At 32.7% G+C, this 26,859-nt stretch overlaps 2 protein-coding genes across 4 annotated transcripts in view; one reads left to right on the top strand and one right to left on the bottom strand.

Moving 5' to 3' along the window:
- LOC128992855 (uncharacterized) overlaps positions 1 to 19,657 on the bottom strand; it is a 40,900-nt gene extending 21,243 nt beyond the window's left edge. Inside the window, exons 1-6 of one of the 2 annotated variants that reach the window (XM_054416625.1) lie at positions 19,525 to 19,657; positions 19,117 to 19,228; positions 17,596 to 17,849; positions 16,061 to 16,185; positions 15,556 to 15,730; positions 11,703 to 11,879 (exon numbers count right to left, since the gene is read on the bottom strand). In XM_054416625.1, the coding sequence (XP_054272600.1) occupies positions 11,703 to 11,879; positions 15,556 to 15,730; positions 16,061 to 16,185; positions 17,596 to 17,849; positions 19,117 to 19,228; positions 19,525 to 19,561 (880 nt within the window). In that variant the 5' untranslated portion in view covers positions 19,562 to 19,657. The remainder of the gene's footprint in view (positions 1 to 11,702; positions 11,880 to 15,555; positions 15,731 to 16,060; positions 16,186 to 17,595; positions 17,850 to 19,116; positions 19,229 to 19,524) is intronic. The other variant, XM_054416678.1, reaches the window with a different exon arrangement.
- The window catches only part of LOC128992984 (GTP-binding protein Di-Ras2), a 291,630-nt gene that overhangs the window by 37,121 nt on the left and 227,650 nt on the right, over positions 1 to 26,859 (top strand). The gene's annotated exons all lie outside the window — the stretch shown is intronic.

The following is a 26,859-nucleotide window of genomic DNA, read 5'->3' as shown; positions in this document are numbered from 1 at the left end:
ATACTAGTCGCATAAGTAAAATTTGTTTATTTTCCCGATAGTTGATATTAGGTATGCTAATAGTGTGTCAATCATTACTGCATTAAGGTAGCTGAAGACATTAGTTATACAGTACATCCGGACACAGAACATGCCCTAATCGTCTTCTGATATTGATGCAAAACAGGCTAGTAACATGATAACATTGACAGACAACTGTGGGAAGTCTATCCTGAATGAGCTACACCATAGGAGTCAGTATTTGCACATGTAATGTCACATAATTTAAATTACATTTTCACTTTATAACATGGATTGCTCCGTTGCCAAAAATTTTAAATCTTAGCTTTGTAAGCATTGAAGCATTAGTTTTGGATCGCAGAACTAATTATAAACTTTATTCTTGAGTTGACAATTAATTAAATACAACTGAGTCCATTAATTTAAACATTTACTGACACAATTCTCGTTCGTGGCAATTTCCAATGATACGCAGGATTAGAGTTTACTTCAACAAACTAGAACACATTTTAAACATATTTTATGTTTTCTACAACATTAATCAGGGATATATCATTTATAAATCAAAGTTTATACATTAAAATCAAAGTTATAAAAAGTGTAAATATCTTAGTTATAAGATGTCATTGAATTATAACAAAACATAGTACGAATTAAAAATTCAATTTAAAAATCACAAAAATTAATATGAGTATTTTATTTGATCAAATTAAGTAAATAATTATAACCCGTGTTTACTGAGTTTAAATTCGAATGTTAACAGCAGTTCCAAATCAATATTGTCAAACTATCCGTCTTGGTTATTGTCGGATTACACATCTACGGACCAAGACCTTTCTTTTGACGCCACCACCATATTTCAACGCCTAGCCGTCTCTCATTTTAGTGGATTCAGGCCTAAGCCGATGTTCAACTAAATACATGGATTATATATGCATATATTTGTTCAATTAGTGATTTTTTAACCTGGGTAAACTGAATTTAAAGGGCTGTTAAAGGCTTCATAACAAATGTAGATGATTTGTTTGGTTTAAGAATAAACCATTTGTGAGTGATAACCGCATACAGCGATGACTATATCTGCAAGCAGGAAAACACTCATGCAACGTAAATATTTTAAAACTAAGTCTGGGTCTCTATGTTTAATTTATCATCAACGTCAAGTGAACATAATCATGGCCACTGTATGGCTCAGGCTCATGCTTTAATACCACAACCAGCATGCAGCATACCCGCGCCCGCACTCTCTTATCATACAAGGACCAGGATCGTTGATAACTGTTACTTGTCAAGGTCAACGCCCGTCATACCTGTCACACTCCAGGAGAATATATACATCCACACTATTAAAACAATAACCCCGCCGCAGCAAACGTGCAGACTAAGCGAATTATAGTCCTTCTCATTGAATTTTTACAAAAACGTCCATTAACTGGTCATATTTATTCTCTGTTTCAATAACAGTAGATTTGACGAGTTCTTAGGTTTGCTGCATATTTTGTTTCCAGTATATACATGTTTATAGTAAAATCTGCCACTCGGGTGTAGTTTGAATAAAACGTGCACACTGACGTATGTTTAATGAGTTATTGAACCAAGAGCCTGGCCTGATTCGACTAAAATGAGGGAAAGGGTTTTGATGGCTTTAGTATCACAAAAGTCAGTGTTTTTTTTTTAATAATATAAGTAAAATATAATAACAGTAAAATTGTTGTCTTATTCAATTACACTATCACATGATCTCATTATGCAATTGTCTAGATATTACCAATTTTACTGGGGGATTTAAAATAAATTAGAGAACAACAACTTGTGCTAACTTGTAGAAACACAGCTTTATATACATCAAGTTCAATGTATTTAAGTAAAACACTTTATATCATAAATCTATTTAGGTGGCATTTCAATATTATTCTTTAAACATGTTTGTGAAAAAACTGTTTGCTCAATGTGCGCTGCAACGAGGGTACAATTGTTTTAATTTGTTACGATGTAATAGCTAGCTTGTTGTAAATCAGGGGAATCATCACGCATACGTAATTGGTCAACAAGCATAATCCACGGATCAAGTGTTAATGACAAATAATATTACGTAAACTATTTTTGTACTGGAACTTTGATGAAATTATTTTCCAGTTTGCGTTTTCTACACTTTGTAAAGCACTTATAAATGTTAATCTATAAATACAATAGTGTGTTTGGAATGGTATTTTTAGCTTTACGAAGGTCTAACCAATGTTATTTGAATAACATTTCACAAAGCTTAGCCTCTGGCTGGTGGTTTATAAAAAGACCAGAACACACTCAATAGGAACACGTATGACTCATTTTGAGTTTAACTTGTTTAAAATGTTTTTGTATTCATGCTCATAGGCAGGTATTAAACGGCTGATGCAATAATAACGGAGGAAGTTTTAATTGATTCCTGTGACAATTTTCGAACTCATTTTGTATTCATGGAGTATTTCAGAGCGTGGTTGATTTATGCTATCAGAGTATTTTTAATGAAGTTTCCAAAAGTAGTTATATATTTTCATAGCTTTGACTATATACTTATTGTAATAGTGATTGACACTACACTATATCTGTTATCGAAACTATAGCTATAACAAAACTATAACAAATCGCTGCCATGAACTAGGTTAAATCATTGACGTATAATATGTACGTATATAAAAACGTCCTATAAGAAATTAACTAGATTTTAGTTATTATTTTTGATGTCCTTCCTTCCCATCTTAACACAATAGGGCCGGTACAGTTTTTCATTGCTTTAGGCTAGGCTTTTAGAAGGTCGTGGAATATAAGATGTAGCCTTTATAGTGATTTGCGAGATGTAAACTCGGGAAATCGAGGAACAAAGCCCCGCGCTCTACCACCAGACCAGTTTGCACCTTAATACATGGATCTATCTTATATAGAATTGTTTGTAATGAATTTAGAACTTTACTATACAGTTGTTATACAACACTGAATATAGAGCAGCATGTAATATAAATTATTCTTGGACTGGCTTTCTTACGAAGCGGGCAGTGTGGGTCACTCTGCGTTATAAAGAGACATCATTTTATTTTTGGAATGCTATGAAAAATCTTTTGTAGCAGTTTAAATCATTGAATGCATAACATTGATAAGGTAACCTTGTGACCATTGTCAAAAGTAGTTTTTACTTTCTCCCCCTATACCATAGTATATGGAGAAAGTATTGTTTTCGTCAAAATTTTCGAGTTTGAGTTTTGAGTGGATGTATTCGTTTTGGGTCCCCCTGGACCCAAAAAAGTGGTTTTCGAAGTGATGTCTGTGTGTGTGTCTGGATGTGTACAGAGCTAGAGACTACACCTGTGGTCTGATTTCGATTAAATTCGGTATGTAGGTTCTAATCTATGGTATCTCCAGGCATTTTTTTTATTTTTTTTGAAATTTTGATTTTTAATGGGGATTTTCCCATAAAACCCCATAAAAAACGGGAAAAATCGGATTTTCTCAAAAATGGCCCGAACGATTTTGATAAAAATTTAGTATGTTGTAGCCCTTTAAATTCTGAACAAAATGGTACAAATCCCATTTCTGTAAAAATTACGGTTCAAAAGTTATGGTAAATTATGTTATTTTCCCATAAAAACCCCATAAAATAACGAAAAATAGGATTTTAGACAAAAATCCGGTTTTGATTTAACATAGTATGTTATGGTCCTTACAATTTTGATAGTTTTTTTTCATTTTTTAGAAATTTTTATTTTTAATGGGGAATTTCCCATAAAACCCCATAAAATAACGGAAAAATAGGATTTTCCCAAAATTGGCTCAAAACGATTTTGATAAAAACTTAGTATTTTATTGTCCTTTAAATAATGAAGAAAATTGTACAAATCCCATTTCCGTATATTTACTCACACCGCTTACGCATGATAAAGGTTGTTGACAAACTTATGGGAGAAAGTATGTGTCAGAATGCTGATACCGTTTATTTATAATGTAATTCTAAACCTGTCACCGCGATTGAATTTAGCGGTCCATTTTAGCGAATTTCCCTTTTAGGGAATATGCTATTGCAGTAAGTCTCATGGTAAAACTTGGACACGGAACCGATTGACTTATTTAAATTTTGATTACCCCAGAGACCAAAAGTACCATCTGTTAAGATATTATTAAAACGAGTTCACAAACCAGCATGATCGGACTTAAATAACTATGGGTAAAAAAATTGTAATAACTTCCCATTTTCCCAAAAATGTGTTCCCATGTTTACCGTCAAAACGTAAAATTTGGCTATTTCTTTGTAAACCAATTAGTAAAACTAGAAAACAGATATTTTAGTATATTGAAGTGATGTTGTACACATAATGGATTCGGAGAGAATACAACAACTTTTAGTACAAGTTCCCGTGTTATTCTTATGTAGAATAAATTAGCTGTTATAGGTTGCTTGTTTAGGGATATATTTTGAACAAAGTCAGAAATTCTATGTTATACCTTTGACTATTATCCAATAGTCAATGGTTATACCTACTAACGTTTTACTATCACCCTCTTTATTACCTTTCCTGTAGCAGTACACTCAAGTACTCGTTAAAACCAATGTTATTTAAATCTTATAATATTATAAATCTGAAAGTTTGTGAGTTTGTGTGTGTGTTTCTGTGTGTGTTTGTTGCTCAATCACGCATAAACTACTGGACGGATTGGGCTGAAATTTGGCATGATGATAGCTCACATTCCCGATTAACATTAAAGCATATTATTATCCCAAAAATCCTTTCGGGCTCCGCCCCAGTGGCTCTGTAGTTCCCCATGTTAACCTTATGGTTTTTCATATTTAAAAGGAATTAATGAATCTTAACAGCTGTTTCAATTAAACAAGTTGGTTCTGTTCTATGATGTTCAATAGCATAAAAGTTACAAGGTTTACCAACAGGGTGCAGCACTATTATTTTTTTTAATCTATGACAACAGCTAATTTCCAACCAAAAGGTGAGTGAGCGTAGCGAACGAACTTCAACCTGGAGGCGAGTTAGCGTAGTGAACGAGATAACCTGAAGGCAAGTGAGCGCAGCGAACGAGCTCCAACCCAAAGGTGAGTGAGCGTAGCGAACGAACCTTAACCAGGACGTGAATGAGCTATGCGAATACTTATGAAGTTAAACGGGGCAAAGCCCGCGGGTACAGCTAGTAGGAAATAAAACTGACATATTTTTTGCACAATTCGTTTAATCTGCTGGTTTTCTGCTGTGGTAGCATTTTAGTTGTATACAACAGGCATTACCCAGATAACCTTTTCGCCCTTATTTGAAATACCATTCTAAAAGTGTATTTTAATTTTTTTTAAGTGATGGAATAGTTGTGTTAAATAAATTTAGTACAAATCATTTGCTTTGTAGAAAACGATTTATTAAATGCCACTGCATGGAAAATACCATTTAATGATATTGTCCATTAATCAAAAGCTGACCAACTAGCAAACAATCACGACGTAGTTTCCACACCCTACATGCTAGGGAGTGTTTGATGAGCTGTAGCTGTTGTAGCTGTAAGCGTTGTAAACAAACTACTGTCGTTTGTTGCTGCACGTCGAGCTTATCTCTCCTGGTCGCTGTTGAGCTAATGGCGGCCATTTATAACCAGTATTATATAGTTGATAAAAATAGTGTTTACCATATTTGTCTACCAATCTACTTTAGGAATATTTTTAAAACACTTTTAATGGAAAGCAGTACCCAGCCCTGAAGTATCCCCTAAATGTATATTACAATTATTTTAACCAAACAGCGTTGTTCAATTGTCATTTCGTATAGCTCTCCACGGATTTCATTAGTTTTAGTTTACATTTTAGCATAACCTGTTTAGTTTCATTTTAGCTATTTATTCATAATAGTTTTATTTCTACTGTTCACTAATATCACTTATCGTATTTATCGCACCAATACAGTCATAATTCAGTTCAAATAATAGCTTTTTTTCATGAATGGGAATAAATCTGACGATTTTAAGGTAATATTTTGTTTTGAAAATCTAGCTAACTAAATTAAAATTGAAATTAGCTGAGTCTACAGGTTTGCTGCAGCGGCGGGTATTTTAATTATACTAAAACATTGCTTCACATGCACCGTCACTGCATAAAAAAAATTCGACACAACTTTGTAATGTGATTCTGTGTGTGTACATTACAATTTTATTAAAATCCAATAGCCATTAAGAGTTCACTGTGCCGCATAATTGACTAGCTTTTGGTTATTAGCCATAACAAATTTACTACAAAATTCACATTTTTGCCTTTTACCTAGAAGGGGAAAAACTTAAGTGCATCCGTTTGTATACATTGAATACAGGGTAAACCAACGGAAACTGGATGTATTTCAAATGGATAGTGTACGTGCATTAGTTATTGTTGAGGGGTACAATAGGTGTAATTCATTGCTGAATATTACGCAATTTTAGTAGCCACGGGGACGTTAAACACATTATATGTTTGCCCATGATGAGTATGTGGGACATGGTGAGCCTATCTCGGCAGCGAAACGATTGTTTTAAGTTCCCTTTCATCTTACACACCACGATATAGTTTCCAGCCAAATACAATCCTCAGGTTGATTAGCGGTTTGAGGAAATATGAATGTATATTATATCGGAAAAAATCTACTCGAAATACTCTTAGAACTCTGAAGATGTTGAAACGGAAGCTTAGATATGATCAAGCACTTTTTTCAGGTAACAGGTGAGACAACAATGTTTGATAAAACAATACCGTACCTATGTTTATTTTCAACAAGATTCATCGTCCACCCTGATCAGAATTCAATGGCCGTGGTGTGTCCAGTCCCTTCCCAGACTGTGTTATACAGACAGCAAAATTATTTTATCTATATCTATACTTATTTAATACGCAAGCAGGTTTTTTGTGACAATTACTCCTCCGAAACTACTGAACCAATTGACATGTTTTTGGTGTCATTGGAAAGAGCGTAACGTGAAGTTGTGCAGGAAACTTTCTTTTTAAGGAAATAATTAGAGAGTGAGCCCCTGGGGCCCTTTAAAGTTTCGTATTTATCCATAAGATTAACATGGAAAGCAAAATTTGTTATGGAACTCCAGCTGTTGTCAGAAATTAAGAGTGAAATATTTATTGATGGTATCCATGGTAACAAAGAACAACCCACAAAATTTAAAAATGTAAACAAGCAGAACTAACTGTCAAATTAATTTTGATTTCACAATTCCACACAGCTGGTACAAACATATTAAATACTGCATGATTATTAGAACAGGAACGGTAGGGATCATAAACATGAATCAAATATGTCACTCGCCCGAATCATTTTTGTCTATGCCCGAATGTAAACATTTAACATTGATTAAATGGAACTGTCAAACTATATGTTAATGTCATTAGTATGGAATTCTTTCAACATCATTTGTTGATTGAGTTAGTTTCAATATTTTTGAACTGCTGTAATAATATTTTACAGGAAATAATTGTTAGATAAATTCATGGATATAAGTAAAAATTCAGATTCTTCAATCTTTACTGTTATTAAAATTGTGTATCCGCAGCAAACCTTCAGACTAAGCGAATTTCCATTTACCTGGCTTAATTATTACAAAGATTAATTATTCCCTTAAAATGGTATTTTTTTTCCTATTTAAATAACATTAAGTTAATTTTAATATGCGTACTTAGGTTTGCTGCTACAGGGAAGGTAGGTGTGTTTTTGTTGAAATGTTGATAACTAAGTATGATTGTTATTGGTTTGCAAATCCTGTAATACTTTACAATTGCTCGAATTCGAGCAACATGTACACTAGTACTTATTTAATACGCAAGCAGGTTTTTTGTGACAATTACTCCTCCGAAACTACTGAACCGATTTACATGTTCTTGGTGTCATTGGAAAGAGCGTAACGTGAAGTTGTGCAGGAAACTTCCTTTTTAGGGAAATAATTAGAGAGTAAGGCCCTGGGGCTCTTTAAAGTTTCGTATTTCTCCATAAGATTAACATGGGAAACAAACATTGTTATGAAACTCCAGCTGTTGTCAGAAGTTAAAAGTGAGAAGAAGAACATATGTTAAATGTAAACAGTCAATAAGTTTGCTAATTTAACAGTTAGTTTGCCACAAACATTTACTTACTCGGTTGAAATGAAATAGTTACTATTTGAATTTGGGTTGGCGTAATTATTACAATGGGAAAAAACGAGAGAGCCTGGATAAATTGATATACTAAAAAGAAAACTGAATTAACACTGTGCTGCATTTCTTAGTAATCATTGAAAGAGACGATTTGCAAACTATGGAAACATAGGAAAGTCATAGTACACCACCAAGGGGAAGAAATAGAAATAATGTGTGTTATAAACATTAAAAAACAAAATCTGCTTTTGAAAAATGATAAGATATTTACAAGAAATGTTGATTATATCGATCTGTTATGTACATCTTGAGTATTCCATAATCATTGAGTCGAATCTTTTATAGTCATAAAAAAATATGACTGTTATTCGTTTTAAAATAACGCCTGTAATACTTAGCAATTGCTCGATTTCGAGCAACAGGGACACTAGTTGAAATAAAAACATAACAATGTCTATAATTTATAGAATGTTGTAAAAAGGTGACCGATGCAGCACTTTTGTCCGAACTATTTTTTTTACTTTTTTGTATTAAATTTCTTAAAAGATTTAGGTTAGTTTAAAATTGTATTTAATAAAAAAAATTATTAAATTTCTTATTCTTCTAGAAAAACATTCCTTGTACATCGGTTAAAGATATAATTGAATAAACGGACGATTTTACGAAGATTAATGATGTTATAGACAATCAACTATAACAATAACTGTCATAATAATATGCGGATATATCCACCTACCGTCCGCTATGCACAAAATGCAAGCGTATACATCCGCCTAATAGTCCTGGAAGGCTTTTACGTTTATATGATGCGGTTTTCACGTTTCACGTGATATACTGTGGCTCAAAGGTTGCCATATTTGAGCGTTAGTGATTTTTTTTGCGTTATAAAATGTCAAGTCTACACTCACAAACCTCAAACCCTGATGTCTGTTAAGGATGCAATTAACAAGGAAGGGTGCAAATTAATGGTGGCCATCAAATGCCAAGACGTGTAATGGAAAAATAAAAAAAAAAATGCTTGAATCCTGCATGAAAGAAAGTGGACACTATCTACTGACATTTTTTTATTAGCAAAGGACATCTGAGAAGTCTAGCCATCTAGGTTTAGTAAATATTTTAGTAATATTCTACTGTAATAAAAGATAAAATTGGCATACAAACGAGTGAGTAATGGTTGTCTTAAAAAAAGAGGGATAGACTATCCAAGCCAATTTCCTACCAAGAACTTTGCCTAGTCTTAACGCAATAGTTATCGAGAGCGATCAAGACTAATAAAGTAAAAGCTGAGCTACTTTTATCTTAAACACATGGTACACAGTGTATTATGTAAGGATTTATATTGCATTATACTACAAAATACGGGATGTTTTAAATAATCAATTTGCCTGTTAAAATAAAACTAAAAAAGTTTTTATTGGTTGCCAGCATTGCTTATTTATAGCGTATCCTTGTCAATCTTTCTGGTGTAGCAATAGGCTGCTTGAGGACCAATGCCGTAGGGCTTATGAGCCAACGTGTTCAAATAGTACGATCCTCGTGCACTGTAACACGGTGTTCTAATTAGTAAAATAAATAGTTAAAAAGTAGGTATATGATTGGATATTATGACGTGGTTTTGAAACAAACACCTGAGAAGAAGATTCACAACAAGAAAGATGAGAAAGTACGTGTAGGATCTGCAATAGTTCATAGTAATGGGAATAAATTGAAAGAAATATCATATTTAGTACACTCAGTCGACAAAAGCCACAAAGATTTATGGGAGCAACTATGATATTTAATAAATAAAATTGCAAAAGTTGCAATGACTTTTGAACCGTAAATGTTACAGTGATGGGGGTACCGTTGTTTTAAGGGTTTTTATGGAGAAATCACCATTAAAATCAAAATATCAAAAAAAAAATGGTAAATCTTCTAGAGATGCCATGGACCATTTACCAAATGTAATCAAAATCTGACCATCGGTAGATTTTTAGCACAAACACACACACTCACACACAGACAGACAGACAGACACACTTTATTTACACAGTATTTATATGGAATATAAGATATAGTTTTAAGTTTTCAACCACGCGTGTTTACAACACATGGTTGCTCATGGAATTGTATAAAAGCTATTTTATATGAATAAAGATTTTTGAACTGAATTGCACATAATTTTGATAACCACTTTTTTGGTTTAAGGAGGGGCCCAAAACAGATATATCCACCAAAAATCAAATGTTGACAAAAAACATACTTTCTCCCCTATACTTACCTACTATAGAGGGAGAAAGAAAAAGTAGACAAGGCTCCGCCTGACCATTTGTAATATTTATTATTCATAAGACCTTTGAAAGGTTTATCATGATTTTACTACCCTAAAGTCTACTTCTGAACCAGCAAATCAGAGGTAATTTGTGTACTATAATTTACCGAGTCAACAAACTAATTTTGAAATAGATTAAACAACCAAATTAAAACTTAAAAGTAAAGTTTGGTATCTATTCTTCAATAAAATAAACCAAATGAAATATATTAATGAGGTTTTAAACCTTTTTCAACAAACTAATATATTTGGTTAACTCAAGTGATTATTTTCTACGTGTATTAACTGACTAATCACTCTGCTTTTCTCACCCTTCCACAGGAGGGAACGTAATTGACACACTTGCTCTGGCGTTACAAAGACAGGTCTTGAAACGTAGCCAGCTTGGACATGACCTTGCGACCCACAGCTCAGGATACAGGATTACGTTCCAGAAATATTTGCATACCTTCCAATGGCTGCAGTTGTAATTTTCCGCTGAAGAAAATAAGTTACCTTAAATTTGTCAATTACGCAAGTGAAAGTATTATATGCCACATTGTGTTAGTAATGTAAATTAAAAGACGTTTGTTTACTTTGGAAAGAAGACAGTTTAAAACCGTGGGAATACAGTTAAATAAATAATAATTACGTTTGTCCTTCACAGTGGTTTTTATATTTTTTTTTAAACTAGACACTTTTTGTTGAAGACATTATTTGTGACATACTCCTAGGTAAATATAATGCACATTTTGAACTGTATATATATGCATAAATAATAAATCTCTGAGATTTTAAATTGAAAAATAAAAGCACGATCTTGTCTTATTAGGGCCTACTTTCCGTGGCGTGGACAAAATCCTTCTTTGTCACAACTAATATATCAATTTAACTTATTTATGAGGAAATTATGTTGTATTATTTGTCATATAACCTGCTAGTGTAATTTATTATATAATTTATTTAACACACCAGCCAGAAATATAATTAATAAGGAGGAGTTGATCAACAAATCTTAATTACAAATAACGTGAAAGTAAATAACAAATGAAAATGGTATTAGGGTACTAAAACCTAAATGGGTTTCGCCCCCTCCTTACTGTTGTGGCAACGTACGACTCAAAATAATATTATTTGTGTTGAAACAGTTCAAAATGTTCAATATCATAGGGATGGTTGTTTGTGAAAATTGTCTGTAAATTATGTTAAAGTTAAATTTAAAAGGTGCCATCCTAAAAAGGTTACCTACTAAAAATGGAGAATGTGAGCTACAGCGCTTTTACTTACAAAAGTAACATCCGGGCTGTATCCAACCGTTGTTGAAGATGAAATCAGCGGTGCCCCTGCGGTAAAGTGTTCCAAGCGCGATTGAGTTGGTGTGGTATATGTGCACTAGTTGAGCGTCGTCCTTGGAAACGGGTTTGTTGAACACTCCGGATAACCCTAGTGTAAATGGGTCTAAAGCTGAAAAAGGTATTTTGGTAAAATCAGTACTCTGTACTCTCAATTTAATCTATCTTCTAATTATTTTTAAAGCCTCGTATTGATCTTTGTTCCAAAAGTCATAATGATGTAATAGCAAATTTGATTTCACTTAAATTATTTAGTACCAATAATTAAAGAAAAATGTATAGGTTACTCTTGGGATTTTTTCATTTTTGGTAATCCTCTTCTTACGATAAATCTTTTTACTGCCATTATTGTGGTGACACTAGTTTGTTAATGAGATCTCTAAATATATAGATGGAGTAATGTGCATAAAACCCCATACCTCTTCTCGTTTCTTCTACCTTCAGTTATATTATTACTGTCATTCGACCAAATTAATCTATTCCAGTACTATAGAAGGGTGAGCTGTGAGTCTTGCTTCTGTTAAATCTCCCAATATAGGCCTTAGTCACTAACAAGACTACAAGATCGTGCCACTCATCGTACACTTATCTCCTTTCATACTTGGCCCAAAATACTCGTAAAGTACAGGGCTTAGATTTTAGCTACTCCTTACTGTTTCTTTGACAACACATTTCGTAACATTGTCAAATTACATATTATCAGTCTTTTGTACTTGAGGAAAAATTATCTTATGGTATCTATCCATCAAAAGCTTCGTAAAACAATGTTCTGGGTCCAATATATTGGATATTTGTTTTATATGCTAGGCATTTTACATTTTTCAGCTGTCCTTGAACTCGAAGAATTCCATTTTCATCCAGAAAGGGAGTTTTTTTGTCAAATTTTGATGATCATTCTATTTAAAAGCCTGTTTAAATTTTGGTATAACTATAGACAAACCAACACAAGCACACTTCTCTTCCTATTATAAATCTAGATACTCGTTTTTCGTGTCTAGTAAATGTTGGCCAAATGTCGTTTCAATATTTAGAGTTAATTTAATGATTTATGTTTTACTGTTTGGTTACTACCCGGAGGATGTTATATATTATGTGTGTTCATATGTTTATCTGTGCTCTGAACCAACAATTTTCTTGTTCCACCAGGAACCTGGTGCAATCAGCTGTTTTCTTCAAATGAAACCCATCTCCAATCCTTATATTTAGCGTCTTCTTTGATTTTCGTAATCCTTTTAGAAGTCTTATACATAGTGAAACGTATTTACTTAATCAAATGTATTAAATAAATAATATTTATTTTATTTTGAAACAAAGTTTTGTAGGTGAACTTGTAAAAAATAAGCATAGCAACAAGAAATAATCATATCATAATAAATAATACTAATATTATAAATGTGAAAATTTATGTGTTTGTTTGTTTGAAGTTCAATCACACATCAAATACTGGATAGATTGGGCTGAAATTTGCATGATGATAGCTCACATTCCCGATTGACATATAGGCATATTCTTAGCTCAAAAATCCGTTCGGGCTCCACCCCAGTGGCTCTGAAATTCCCCATGTTAACCTTGTGAGTGTTTATATAAAAGAAATTAAAGAATTTAGTCAGCTGTTTCAACTATTTAAGTTGGTTCTATGATATGCAATAGCATCAACAAAAATATAAGGTTTACCAACGGGGTGCAGCCTACTATTATTTTTTTCTTTGCATTTATGACAACAGCTAATTTGAACTAAGCAGCAACAAATAGCTGTGATAGGCCTATGCAGTGAGAACTGTCAAAGTAGGATTGTTTACAGTTATGTTTATGTTTTTAATTTAATAATTTGTGATTTTGTGCGAATGTTTGATAATTTATATTGTGTAGGTGCAGTGGTAGAAGTTTATGGCTATTGGTATATGTGTTATACAGGGTGACAAAAAAGTCTGGAAACGGCTTGATATCTTTTTAACTAAATTCGTTAGAAAATTCAAACCTTTCACATCAACTTATATGCATGAAAACTACTTTTTGCAATCATTGCCATTATTTGACCTTCACCAGGGGACGGCCCACGAGGAGTAGGTACATAATCTTTAATGTAAGCTTAGGTTGATATGCACATCATTTTAAAGGTCTGGTCAAGTGGAGTTCATTGCCGGAAACCGTGGCAAAAAAGGTTCATCTGTTACAAAATGGCGGCATTTCAAAGTTCTTGCAGAATATACCTGCACATGCCTTAGTAATGGTAAATACTCAGAGTCAAAATTGGCCGGGAAATCTGAAACCCGGTTAAATTTGTTTTGAAGATTGAATAAACTTAGTCTATGAGCTAGTTGACTTTAAAATAGAATTTCAGCTCTCAAGATAATGTTTAATACGAGTATTTATCAATACTAAGGCCTGTAAAGGTATATTCCACAAGAACTTTGAACAGTCGCCATTTTGTAACGGATGAACCTTTTGAGACGCGGTTTACGGCAATGAACTCCACTTGACTAGACCTTTAAAATGGTGTGCATATCAACCTATGCTTACATTAAAGATTATGTACCTACTCCTCGTGGATCGTCCCCTGGTAGAGGTAAAAACATGAAAATGCTTGGAAAAAAAAGTTTTTATACATGTAAGTTGATGTGAAAGGTTTGACTTTTCTAACGGATTTAGTTAAAAAGATATTAAGCCGTTTCCAGACTTTTTTGTCACCCTGTATACTATAGCATACTGTAATTTTAAAGAACTGAATTTGACCTAACTGCGTCCTTCCCCATTGCAAATGCAAAGCTTGAGTATAACTGCAATCAGCATTTTATACTTATATGCCAACCCCGTACAAAAGATGGGTACTCTGCTAGTTAATTTCAAATGGTTAAATAACAAAATAGTTAAGAACACATTACAGTTTTCTTCCTTTATAAATTCCATTCTACCGGATGACTCTTTGGTCTCCTTGCGTGTCTTGGAACAATAGTGTGGTACCATACTGGCTTATCAGCTTTTGGTATTTGCAGGGACTGTGTAGGGGCATTAGGTTTATAGGAAGACTGATGAAATCTAACAGTTTGTTCTTGGATTTTCATGAACGAGTTTGCTGTCATCACTGTTTCCATTCAACCGTCGTTCCAAATTGATACAGCCACCAGATGTATTTTTTGTGACTTTATTTGATCGCATTGTTCTTGGATGGAAGATGAGAGTTTAGTTACTTAATCAGTAATATCGAAAAGCTTCTCATTTAATCTATGTGTCTTCCCCATCTCTGACCTATACCTACTCTTGGTTATTAAAGTAACCATAAAGTAACAATGCTAAATTTCATTGATTTGGCAATGTTTTTTTGAAACATTTATATGTTTTGGAAGTTTTATCATGCCACTAAAGAAGTTGATCAAATTCAAGAATCTTTATTCTTGTTTAATATTAAGCTGCTAATATATCTAATAAAACATTAGTTACAGTTGCTACAGTAATGTCTTATTTTTATTTGTTTTAATTGAAAAGTTGTCTAACCTCATATATTTAAATGCATATTTTATGAGATGTATATCTAGGTATCCGATGTTTATAGTAAACATATCGTCGAGAGTCAATAGAGAATCATTTAAGTCTTTGTAAATATACATTATTAAATGTAAATAATACCCAAATGGTACTTTATGTTAAGACAAGTTAAGCTAGTTAAGCTAATTGGCTATTATTAGCAATGATTATCGAATATCATAAATTGTTTGACTTCAATTTATAGCTATAACAGCAATATGAAGTTTATTGCAAAAGGTTTTTAGGTAGGTAGTAGTTTCCCTTACCGGTTATAGATTTTATTCTTTCTCCGCCATTATAAGAAGAAACGTATCGTCCTATGTATCCTGAAATTTGGGATGAATAGCAGAACCCCACAATATGAATCTGATTGGCATTTATCAGTTCCTTCACAATTAATGAGTTGAAAAAGTTGCCTAAAACTGTACCTACTTCCTGTAACTGAAAAAAATGTAATAGTAAGTATAAATAAAACGTAAACACGACTGATTCATGGTACTAGTGTATCATAAATGAGAAATGTTTCAAACTCTATTTCAAACTAGGACTGCATTCAGTGAAATACAGTGAGCGATGGTATTTGATATATTGAAAAAATAAAAGCAACGCCTAAAGATTAAATGAACTCTTGAATTATAAAACTGGATTATGAAAGACCGTATTAGGTACTACACTGTAGTGAAGCTACGTTTTTAAGTAAGCGACGAAACAAAAATATTGGTCTTGTAAAAGCTAAAGAAAGATTTTTGTAGCTTTATTTGTATTATTTACCTTTTTTGTACCTGCAGGAATAAATATTGATCTTACGACGTGTTTCAGCATGAAGTCCATTACGTTTGGCATGTTAAATAGAAACACGTTGTACTCATTCCATATTAGCCTTCTCATGGCCAGTGCTGTTGACAAATTCTTATTAGAATTGGCAGTCTAAAATGTTTTTGATCATAATTGTGGGCAACTGCAAGTATTTTTAATCAAGAAGTTTAATTATATTCCTCAAGTAAATACTAAAAAAAAAAAAACACTTGGATAATCTTAATTTATATGATGAAAAGGCCTTTGTCTTCTTGCTCTTCCTGTGAAAGCCACCTCAATTTAGCACTATTTATTTACACTATTTGCACTATTTTTAAAATATTTATAATGCAAGACCTTTCGCTCATGCTATTGTGTGGTTTGGCCCGTTTTATAGTCCAATTAAAATGTTACCGTAAACAAAGTAGTTCAAATGGACGTAGATTCAGAAGTTTGTAACAAATGTCATCAAAACCGCTTCATTTTCACTTCAGTCATCGTGCTTACTATAATAGGAAAAATTGTAGTAAGAACCGAACTAGGCAAATAGAAATTAGCTTGGTATGCAGAGTTGCTGCTTTGGGGGTATTATCAATATACTGAAGTTACAATTACGGATGTTCATGGCGTCCTCATGACTAATAAGTGATACGAGTAATACGTTTTATATGATTTTATTAATTTCATGTATACGATTTAAAGCACAGCTGGTAATTAAACTAAGAAAGTAATACCCCCGCAGCAGGAAACCTGCAGACTAACCGAATTTCCATTTGCCTGACTGGATTTACACTAAAATGTCTCCTTAAAAATATCACATTTATTCCCTATTTAAATAACATTAGGTTTAGGTTTGCTGCAACAGGGAGAGTAAAAAGGTATTTTTTTTTTGTAAAATGTAATGGTTTAGTATGAAAGGAATGCATTTTCCAAATTTCATCAAAATATGTTCATAAACAAGCAAACTACAACAGTTTACTTATTCTCCATAAGAATAACATGGGGATCTTTTATTTACAGATTTTTGGAATTTTCTTCGTAACCATCAGGTGCATAATAACGCTTCATTATACTAAATTATTTGTTTTTTAAGCTCTACAAAATGGTTTGGAAAGAAAAATTCTAAGTTGTTAGGGTCAAAAAAGGGAAAATCCAATTTTTACCCCATAAAACCCCCCATAAACCCCTGTTCCCATAGTCCGATCATGCTGGTTTGCGAACTCGTTTGAATAAACGTAGGTTTACACGTTTGTACCAAATTTCATCAAAATCGGATGATTTTTGCTCGAGTTATCGCGCTAACGGACACACACATTTATATGAATTTGAACGGATGGTGTTTTTGGTCTCTGGGGACCTCAAAACGAAAAAGTAAATCGGTCCCGGGTCCAGGTCTTACCATGAGTACTACGGTAATAGCTTATTCCCTATAGGGGGAATTCGCTAAAATCGTTTGTCGACTAATCGTAATCGAAGCATAGTATTGAAGTTAACATATACTCAACACTCACCGGATACGACGTTTCTTACGCTAAGGTGTTGGGCGTCGGTTCCGATTGTGTGTAGAATGAAAATGGACTCCTTGTCCTTTCTGTAGCCGAAACTGTCCGTCATGAGCTGATCAGCTGAAGCCAGCGGTTGTTTGTCGAACGTATACTTGTCTCCTTTCCTTTCAAATATCTTTAGTGCGTCGTCAGGACTGCCTTCGAATCGAGGTAGTACGCCACCTTCAGCCTCTCCCAATCCCTTGGGCATCCAATTGTTTCTAAGAATTTTAGATTAATGTTTATAAAACGTTCTAAATAATATTACAAAATGAAGAAACATTAGGTAGTTATTTGTTTAAATTGTGACTACTACATACTGCTACACTATATGAGAATTAATAATGAAATACACTGTAACACCAAACGGTAGTCAAAACATTTATTAGTGGTGGTCCAGTGATGACTCTACGATGTATAAAACATACATTTTGATATATTTCGGTGTTGTATAATAAGTCACGTTTACATATTTATAGTTGTCATATTAAAAAGTAAATCACAAACCTACACTAATTAGTTATTCATTAAACTCCGTCATAAGTTAATATTTTCAACCGTAAAAACCATTGGTGATTGACGGGATCTAAACCTGGGACCTCGGGCACCGGGTATGTAACTACTAGAAAAAGTGTTTTTTTTTTGTTTTTTATTTTTTTTTTTTTAATTTGCTACTTAATTAATATTGGTTTTGATCAACTAGATTCATTTTAAAACTTCTTGTTAATATAATGAAAGGTTCCCTCATCATACAGTCTTAGCTAATATTTTTTACCTTTTTACAAACACGATATCTTTATATTAAAATGTATTCGTACAATCAAATTACCGAATTATAGGTGTTTCTTAGTTCTTAAAACATGTTTATTTAACAATTTTTTAATGTATTGTTTTTTGTGTCTGAGTAATATTAGTTAAGTCTAATACACATAAAACCATTGATTAATAACGACATTTCAATTTATAAAATTTCCCTATAGGGAAAGACCTAGACCCGGGACCGATTCCCATTTTAACTTTGATGTTTTTTGAGGGCAAAAACACAATTCGTTCAAATTTATATACGTCCATAACCGTGACAACTTCAGTAATCTTTGTTAGATTTTGATGACATTTTTGGCTTGCAAGTGTAGGGCAGGATAAACTTGAATCATTTTGCGAACGAGCATGGTCAGACCATAGGAACGGGATTTTATTGGGGGTTTAAAGGGTAAAAATTGGGGTTCTCACTTTTGATTTTCAAAATATAAAATTACCCAAATCCTCTTGGTACAATTTTAAAGACAAAAATAATTTAGTATATTGAAGTGTTTTTTACAATTATTTGTTACGAAAAAAAATTTGAAATTTACAATTCTAATGTTATTTTTATGGAAAATAAGTTAACTGCCGTAATTTGTTTGTTAATGGATATGCTGTTAATTTATAATTAACGGAAAAGACCGTGGTTTTGCTTATATTTATGTGTAAGTATAATTTAAATCTTACTTTACTTTTCGTAGCTCTATATGTTTGATCAGCTCCTCTTTCGGTATATTTAGACTTGGTTCTCTTGTGAATACCCTCTTCGCCATTGAAACGTTTGAACAAAAAATCAATACTAAAAAAAAGGTAACATAATTATTCAAAATTAATAATTGAATTTAACAGCACATAACAGTGCATAAACTACTATATTTTTACAAAACTAAAAACATGCATAAAATACATCATAAGATTATCTGCATCCTCTAATGTCAGTATTTAGGTCGTTAGTTAATATTTACCATTGTATAGAAACTATTTCATTCTTTAAAAACCATCACCAAGAAATAATGTTGTATGTTTATCATTTTTTATAATTGATCTATTTAAATTAACAGTAGGGGCAATAGCCCTTAACTTAAACATACTTACGTATTAGAAGATTCAGAATTGATCCCCTCGTCATCATTGAAGAGCAAGCGTAGTAAACAGTGTGTCACATGCAAGAAACTAGTAAACTCTTGTGTGAACAGTTACCTGAAATGACACCTCACTCGAAAGCTGCTCTTCATAATTACCCAATAAGAGCAATCAATTTGGAATAACGATAGCAATGTTTGGCAAACAACCATTAGTCAGGCAGCCATATGTTTATTAGTCCTTGAACCGAGCCACATAGTATACGTGTAATGTAAATGTAATGAAAAAATGAATTAATAAAGATAGTGGCCATATTTCATAAACTAGGTATTAAAAGTATAAATAAAATACAAATAAAATATTTAGATTGGATTCTAAAATAATATATATATATATATATATATATATATATATATATATATATATATATATATATATATATATATCTTTTCAATAAGGAGTTGAAGGCTCGGAAAAACTAGGGTTCTGTTTTAAAGCATTGCAAAAGTATATACATTTGAAAGTGAGTAGTCTTAATTGATTTTCTACCCCTGTTTCAACTAATGCCAGCGATAAAACGTACAGCTATGAAGAGCAAAATATGGCAAGCTGTTGCTGTTGACATAAGAGATAAGTATACTGAGGACCACATAGTATAAAACCACAGTATCTTATGTGAAAGTAGGAGCACTACGTTACACCAAGAAACGGGGTGCCAAAAGGGATGTTACAGAGAAAACTCGTATGTATATAGTACATTGATAATGCTTTGAAAATTACAAAATGTTATGATAGCTTGTTTCATTTAACAATGTAAGAAGTATGGATTATCGCGGTCCAATTTTCAAATTTGGACTTTTAAAATAAATTAGTTACAAATTAAAAACAACGAATTACTATGTACCATGGGTCTCAATATCATTATGATCATTCGATGATATACAACAAATGTTTATTTAAAATTAAATAATTACCTACAAAAGAGTAACACTAGTGTCCAGGACTCAGGAGGGATTAGTACATTAGAAATAGATTAATATTTAGACAACGGAATCCCTGCCTTGGTCTAACGCCTGCAGTTTGGCTACATACAGACACGCTAAGCAAGGCTGACGCGTACTTGCGTCGAGATATTGCAGGAACACGAGAAAAACTAGGCTAGAGTAAAACTAGAGTAAACAAATACACATAGCTAGAACAAACTCCTTACCGCTACCTTTTCCACCATATATCACGATATATATAGCAAATATAATGATCACAGTGTACAACTCAGGTTTGGTTACACGCCAATTAGATCGAAAAAACACACGGACTATAGCGAAAACCTACTACCTATTGAAATACCAGCTACCTATATAAAATAGTAGTAAATTGAAATAGTAGCTTGCCTATAAGACTACTAGTGTTTGATTAGTTGTACTAGTTGTACAGTGTACCTACTACTACACTGTATGAGTAGGTTGATTATCAGGTCGCAGTGAGTTCAAAATATTATTCAAATCTGTTGACTCCGTCTTTCTAGCCAGATGTAGATACAAGCTTTACAGATTTTTTGGGAGCGTAATATTAATATAGGGCCTTCAATAATGTATGTAATGAGCCGGTAAAAAAATAAAATATAATTCTTAAACATTGTCAAATTTTTTAAACTCCTTAAAATTACTACTTTAAAAAAAGAATATTTGCAGACAGGTATTTTAAAGGCTAAAGAATGCGCGCTTTGGCTATTTTGGCTAATTAGTTGTATGAACGTAATGATTAGTAACTAATCGATTATCAGCTATTTAGACCCAAATGTTGAGCGATTTCGCCAAATATGAGAAATCAATTTTCAGGTACATTTTATAAATTTTTTAAAATTAAAAACATCTTTATGGTTTATTTTTTGTTTTACAGATATAAGAGATATAAAGGTTTCTGGTTCCGGTAGTGGTGTTGTAAAATCAAATAATAATCACGATTAATCTGGATTTTGCCAAATCGAAAACGCAGCTAAAGGTTATTGCTGTTTATAACAATAAGGAAGCGACAGCTAAATATTGTTCTTACTTTTATGATCATCAATAAAAAGCGTTTTATGTTAATCTAGACACCAGCCTGGCATCTCAGCCTGAACAGTGTCCGTCCCAGCGGTACCATCGTCCACGGACACGCCAACACGCCAGTCTCACAGGGAGGACTGCAGGGGTCTGCACACGGGTCACACGTGTTCGGCGGACCTTACAACGGTGCGTCAACTGTCGGGGGTGGTGTCAACTACCAGCACCCTAGCGGCCTCCAGGGCGGCCTTGACATCACTCACTACAGAGGACAAGGGAACGTCGTCACAGGCAGTGTGGGTGGCAGCACCAAGCTCGGCCCCGGCATCCTGTCTATCCATGGGGCAGCCAACACCATCCCTCACTCCAGCAAGGTGCAAGGCGGTGTGGGAGCCACCTACTCTGTACCTCTGCCTTGAACTTGATTGAATAGTTCCAACATCAACTCTTTTAGTTGACTTTATACCAATAATGGAAATTTAAGACTGTTTATGTTATAATCCATATTGGACTAAACGTGTTCCATTTATGATATTATAACTCATCAATCCAAAGTAATTTACATTCATTCGACGATCATCTTGGTCGTAGTTTTTTTTTTTTTAAATTAATTTAGTATTAATTAAAACTAAATTAATTAATTTACTATACTGGTTTCACTAACCTTTCGACATAAATGTTTGCGGTGTTTCAATAACGATTAATAGGGGCAGTTGTGAAATTATTGTCTATAGTAAATATTGTATATTGCTGTGCAGAAGTTGCTGTGTTTAAACAATAATTGTTTCCTAGTTATAAGAATGACAAGAATACATTCAATATTTTGTAAGAGAATCAAATCTTGGCCAACTATTGGAACCAAATTGTAAAATAAGTATCTATATACTAGTTCAAAGCATATGGGTTAGACAATAGCGTGATTATGTAATTAATAGTATAAGTGCGTAGGCCTACCTTTTATCATTTGTGGAACAATAACGTAGAAGCATTATTGTTGGATAATACGGTGTGGTGAGTGAAAATATAAAACAAATCTTAGTGGAAATTTTTAATGGACTGTAAATCCATTTTTAAACAATAAACATATGTAAGAAGAAAATCATTTCCTGATGTAAACTTCAACAGTTGTTAAAAGAACTGTAAGATTGGTGTAGGGCTAGTACTTAAATTTAAATTAAAGCAGGTAATCAAATAACTTAAACTTATCCATGGATTTCACGACTTGGCGCGATCGATGAAAAGTCCCAATACATAGCAGCAGAAACTCACAGAACAACATATTTCTTACTTTTTAGGTTACGGCTTACCTCCATCAATAGTCCAAATTATGTCACAATTTAATAATTTACAGATGGCGCGTCTCGTTGCATTGTGCCATATACTCGTTGGCGAGGGGCTTTCAGAATGAATATTATTATTTTTTTTTTAATTTCCAAACAGTAGAATACTGGAATACGCTATGCTTTAAATCTTTACAATATGATGTTTGTATTTAGCTAGATTGTATTTAGAAATTTGTAGAGCGTTATTCTTTTATAATTATTTTCACTTAAAGTTTCAAAGTCTTGTGTCAGTGTAAAAATAAGAATTATGATTTGAATTGATTTAAAAAAATGTAAAATAGAGCAGCTTGATAATCATGAGCATATTATTAGTTGTCGATAGTATAATCAACTGATACTTATTGTTAGCGTCAGTTCATATATTACCTTAACATTTAATAGTTTTCCCCTCCTCAAGTATTTTTTTAATTTTTTTTTACATAGTTGTTGATATTCCATCTACAAGGGTGAATATATGCTTTTAGTCCTCTCATAACTCGTACTGAGGAGAGGTTCACAATATTACACATGAGATATCAAAGTCAGAGTACTTACCCCTGCCACAGCATACCTGCAAATAGTAGTATAAGCGAATGACGTAGATGTACCTGGCTGGATTTCTCCTGAAATAATTATATAAAATTGTTATAGTTATTTCCTATTTAAATAAAATTAATTTCAGTATATCCATGACTACTTAGTTTTGTTGCTACAGGGAATGTATTAAGGTGTGTGTTTTATTAAAATTATGATAGCTTATTACAAAATAAACAAATTTGCCAAATTTCAATAGAATATATCCAAAAGCAAGCAAACTACAACAGTATATTATTTATCCTCCAAAGAAATGACATGGGAATTTAACATTTATACTTTTTGGAATTTTCTCCTTAACAATTAGAGATACAACAACGCATAGAGATACAATAATTGTACTAAATTATTTATTTTTTACGCTCTACAAAACAGTTATGAAAGAAATTGAAATATTTTTAGTTCAGGATCATAAATGAGAAAATCCAACTTTTACTCCGTAAACCCTCGTTACCATAGTCCGACCATACTGGTTTGCGAACTCTTTCGAATAATTGTAGATTTATACGTTTGTAACAAATTTAATTAAAGTTGGATCATTTTTAGTCAAATTATGGTGCTGCCGGACACACACACACACACACACACACACACACACACACACACACACACACTTATATATATGAATTTGATCGGATCGTGTTTTTAGTTCCTGGGAACCTCAAACGCGAAAAAAGTATACCAGTCCTGGGTCCAGGTCTTCCCATGAAACCTACGGTAATAGATGAGAAATATATATTCATAATATATATTCATTCCCATATATTCCATATATGGGAAATTCGCGAAAGGTATACAGAAAAGTATTTGTTTATAATAAAAAATAGTAGCAAAAATAATTAATTTGATACCTCACAAAACATAAGCTGCATTTTAGGATTATTAGCTGAACAATAAAATGGATACTAACAGTAACATTAATTGACTCAAATATTCAAGAGTCTTGCAGAAGTTTGAGGCAGTTTGCTAAAGTTTTGTAATAAAGAAACCCCTCCCGAATGAATTTGACCCCTTGCCTTAGGGCTACTAGTGCAACAGTGTGTTAATCGTCGGAAAATGAAACATTTACTGTAAAAACCTGTGCTTTTCTTTGGTTATTGTTACCATTATTGTTATTATTATAATTTTTAACAAATTAATACGTTTAAATTTGTTTAAGGAAAGTTATTAGAGTACAGCTCAAACTGAAGCAACAAAATTGAAGAATTCGTTCGAGAGGATACATAACAGCAAGTGAATTCTAGTTGATAATAATATAGTAAATAGTCTTCTGATGTAATACTTTTGAATCATTTGTATTTTTAAATAGTTTATGAATATGTTACGGTATGTTGTTCGATTGAGATTATTTGGATTTTGCAAACATATGACGGTTTTAAAACACCTTAATGCTTATTAATCGATTGATGATTGTCTTCCGGTATTTTTATTGTGAATTTAAATTTAATTATTACTGTCTACATTTTGATATTTTTGATTAATTGAAGGGAAGCCATTAGTTTCATTGGTCCCTCAATAGTGGTTTCTTAGACCGGTTTATTGCCTTTTATATACACTTTTATATAGCCTATTGCCTGTGTATAAACTAAGAAACGTCACACCACTAAGGCTTAGATCAGGAGTTCCCACAGTGGGGGGTATGAAGATTTGTCAGGGGAGCGCGAGCCTAGGATCAGTTACAGTAAAATGTTCCTAAGACTAAAAATAATTTATACATATCTGTTACAAATTTTATTACTTTCATTCCTGCAACTCTTTCAATGGCCAAGACTTTTAAATCGTACCCCCTTTACTCAATTCAAATGTTATTTTTCATTAAGTTTTTGACCAATCCTAACTGCTCTTCATTTACATTTTTTAGATAGCATAATATTACTTAATTAAATACCAAAAGACTACATACTATGTGTGTAGCTAATACTTAAATGTAATGTAATGGTAAAAATACTAGTTTTGTTTACATTGTAACATTTTTCATCCAAAATTTACAAAAGGTAAAAAAGGTCCACCTTTCACAAGGGGGCGTGAAAAAAAATTGGGAACCCCTGGTTCAGAGAAAGAATGGCTTACATTTGTCAGGATAAGCCAAAACTAAGCAGATCAGCTGTCTTGTCACGTGACTTGTCACATTCTCGACAAACGTATAAATTGGCGGTTTGTCTCAGCTGATAGTGGTGACAGAACGTTTATATATTCCCTATGACGCATTCTCCAAAATATCCTTGAATATTTTTGCAAACTATTCTATATCAATTCAATTCATATCCCGATAACTATTTGCAATCTTAATATTCACTAAGTTTTTCACGTTTAAAAGCATAATCGTTATTTTACTACACATTATGTTGAATAGCTTTACCCAAACTTCAGGCGTTTACCACATTCGATTTAATTAAACTGTATTCGGGGTGTCCATAAAAAATGTTGCAGGACTTTGGTATATGCATCATCATGCTAAAAGGAAAAAAAGGTTACGTAAAGGTATGTCCGAAAATGCATATTTACCAAGATAACCGCCAATTTGTTTTAGTGAATTTCCCTATAGGGAAGTAGCTATTACCGTAGTTGGCATGGTAAGACCTAGGCCCGGGACCGATTTACTTTTTCATTTTGATGTCCCCAGAGGCCAAAAACACCATTCGTTCAAATTTTTATATATGTATATATACATATATATATATATATATGTGTGTGTATGTGTCCGTGAACACGATAACTTTGAACCAGCATGATCGGACCATGGGAACAGGGTTTTACGGGGGGTTTTATGGGGTAAAAATTGGTTTTTCTAATTTTTTACCCTCTAAACACAAAATTTCCCAATTTCTCTCCGGACCTTTTTAAAGAGCTTAAAAAAATAAATAATTTAGTATATCAAAGTGTTTTTGTACAATTATTGGTTACGGAGAAAATTCTAAAAATGTTATTTTTAAATTCCCATGTTATTCTTATGGAGAATATTGTAAAATGTTGTAGTTTGCTTGTTTATGGATATATTTTGATCAAACTTGGTAAATTTATTCATTTTATACAAAGTTATTCATATTTTACTAAAAAAAAAAAACACTTTTTCCCCTTCCTGTAGCACCAAGCCTAGGTACTCATAAAACCTAATGTTAACTAAATACATTCAATTGAAAATCAATTCAGGCAAATGGAAATTCGCTTAGTCGGCAGGTTTGCTGCGGCAGGGGTAATTTTTTATGAAAAATATTTGTATATTTGAAGTTTTTTTAACCGATTATTGTGAAACGTGATAAGCATGTCAAAGTACACAAGACCTGTTATATCAAAAATAATAAAGTAAGTATGATTAGAGATTTCAAAATAGCGGTGGTTTTAATTTTTGTAACTTAAATAACTCAAAAACGAATAATCTTATTAAAAAA

This window comes from Macrosteles quadrilineatus, unplaced genomic scaffold, assembly GCF_028750875.1.
Source record: "Macrosteles quadrilineatus isolate MER2022 unplaced genomic scaffold, UCM_ALF_1.0 Scaffold_1__1_contigs__length_201487025, whole genome shotgun sequence".
In the NCBI taxonomy this organism is placed as follows: Eukaryota; Metazoa; Arthropoda; class Insecta; order Hemiptera; family Cicadellidae; genus Macrosteles; species Macrosteles quadrilineatus.
Note: the sequence above shows the minus strand (reverse complement) of the source record. Positions and strands in the feature narration are given on the sequence as shown.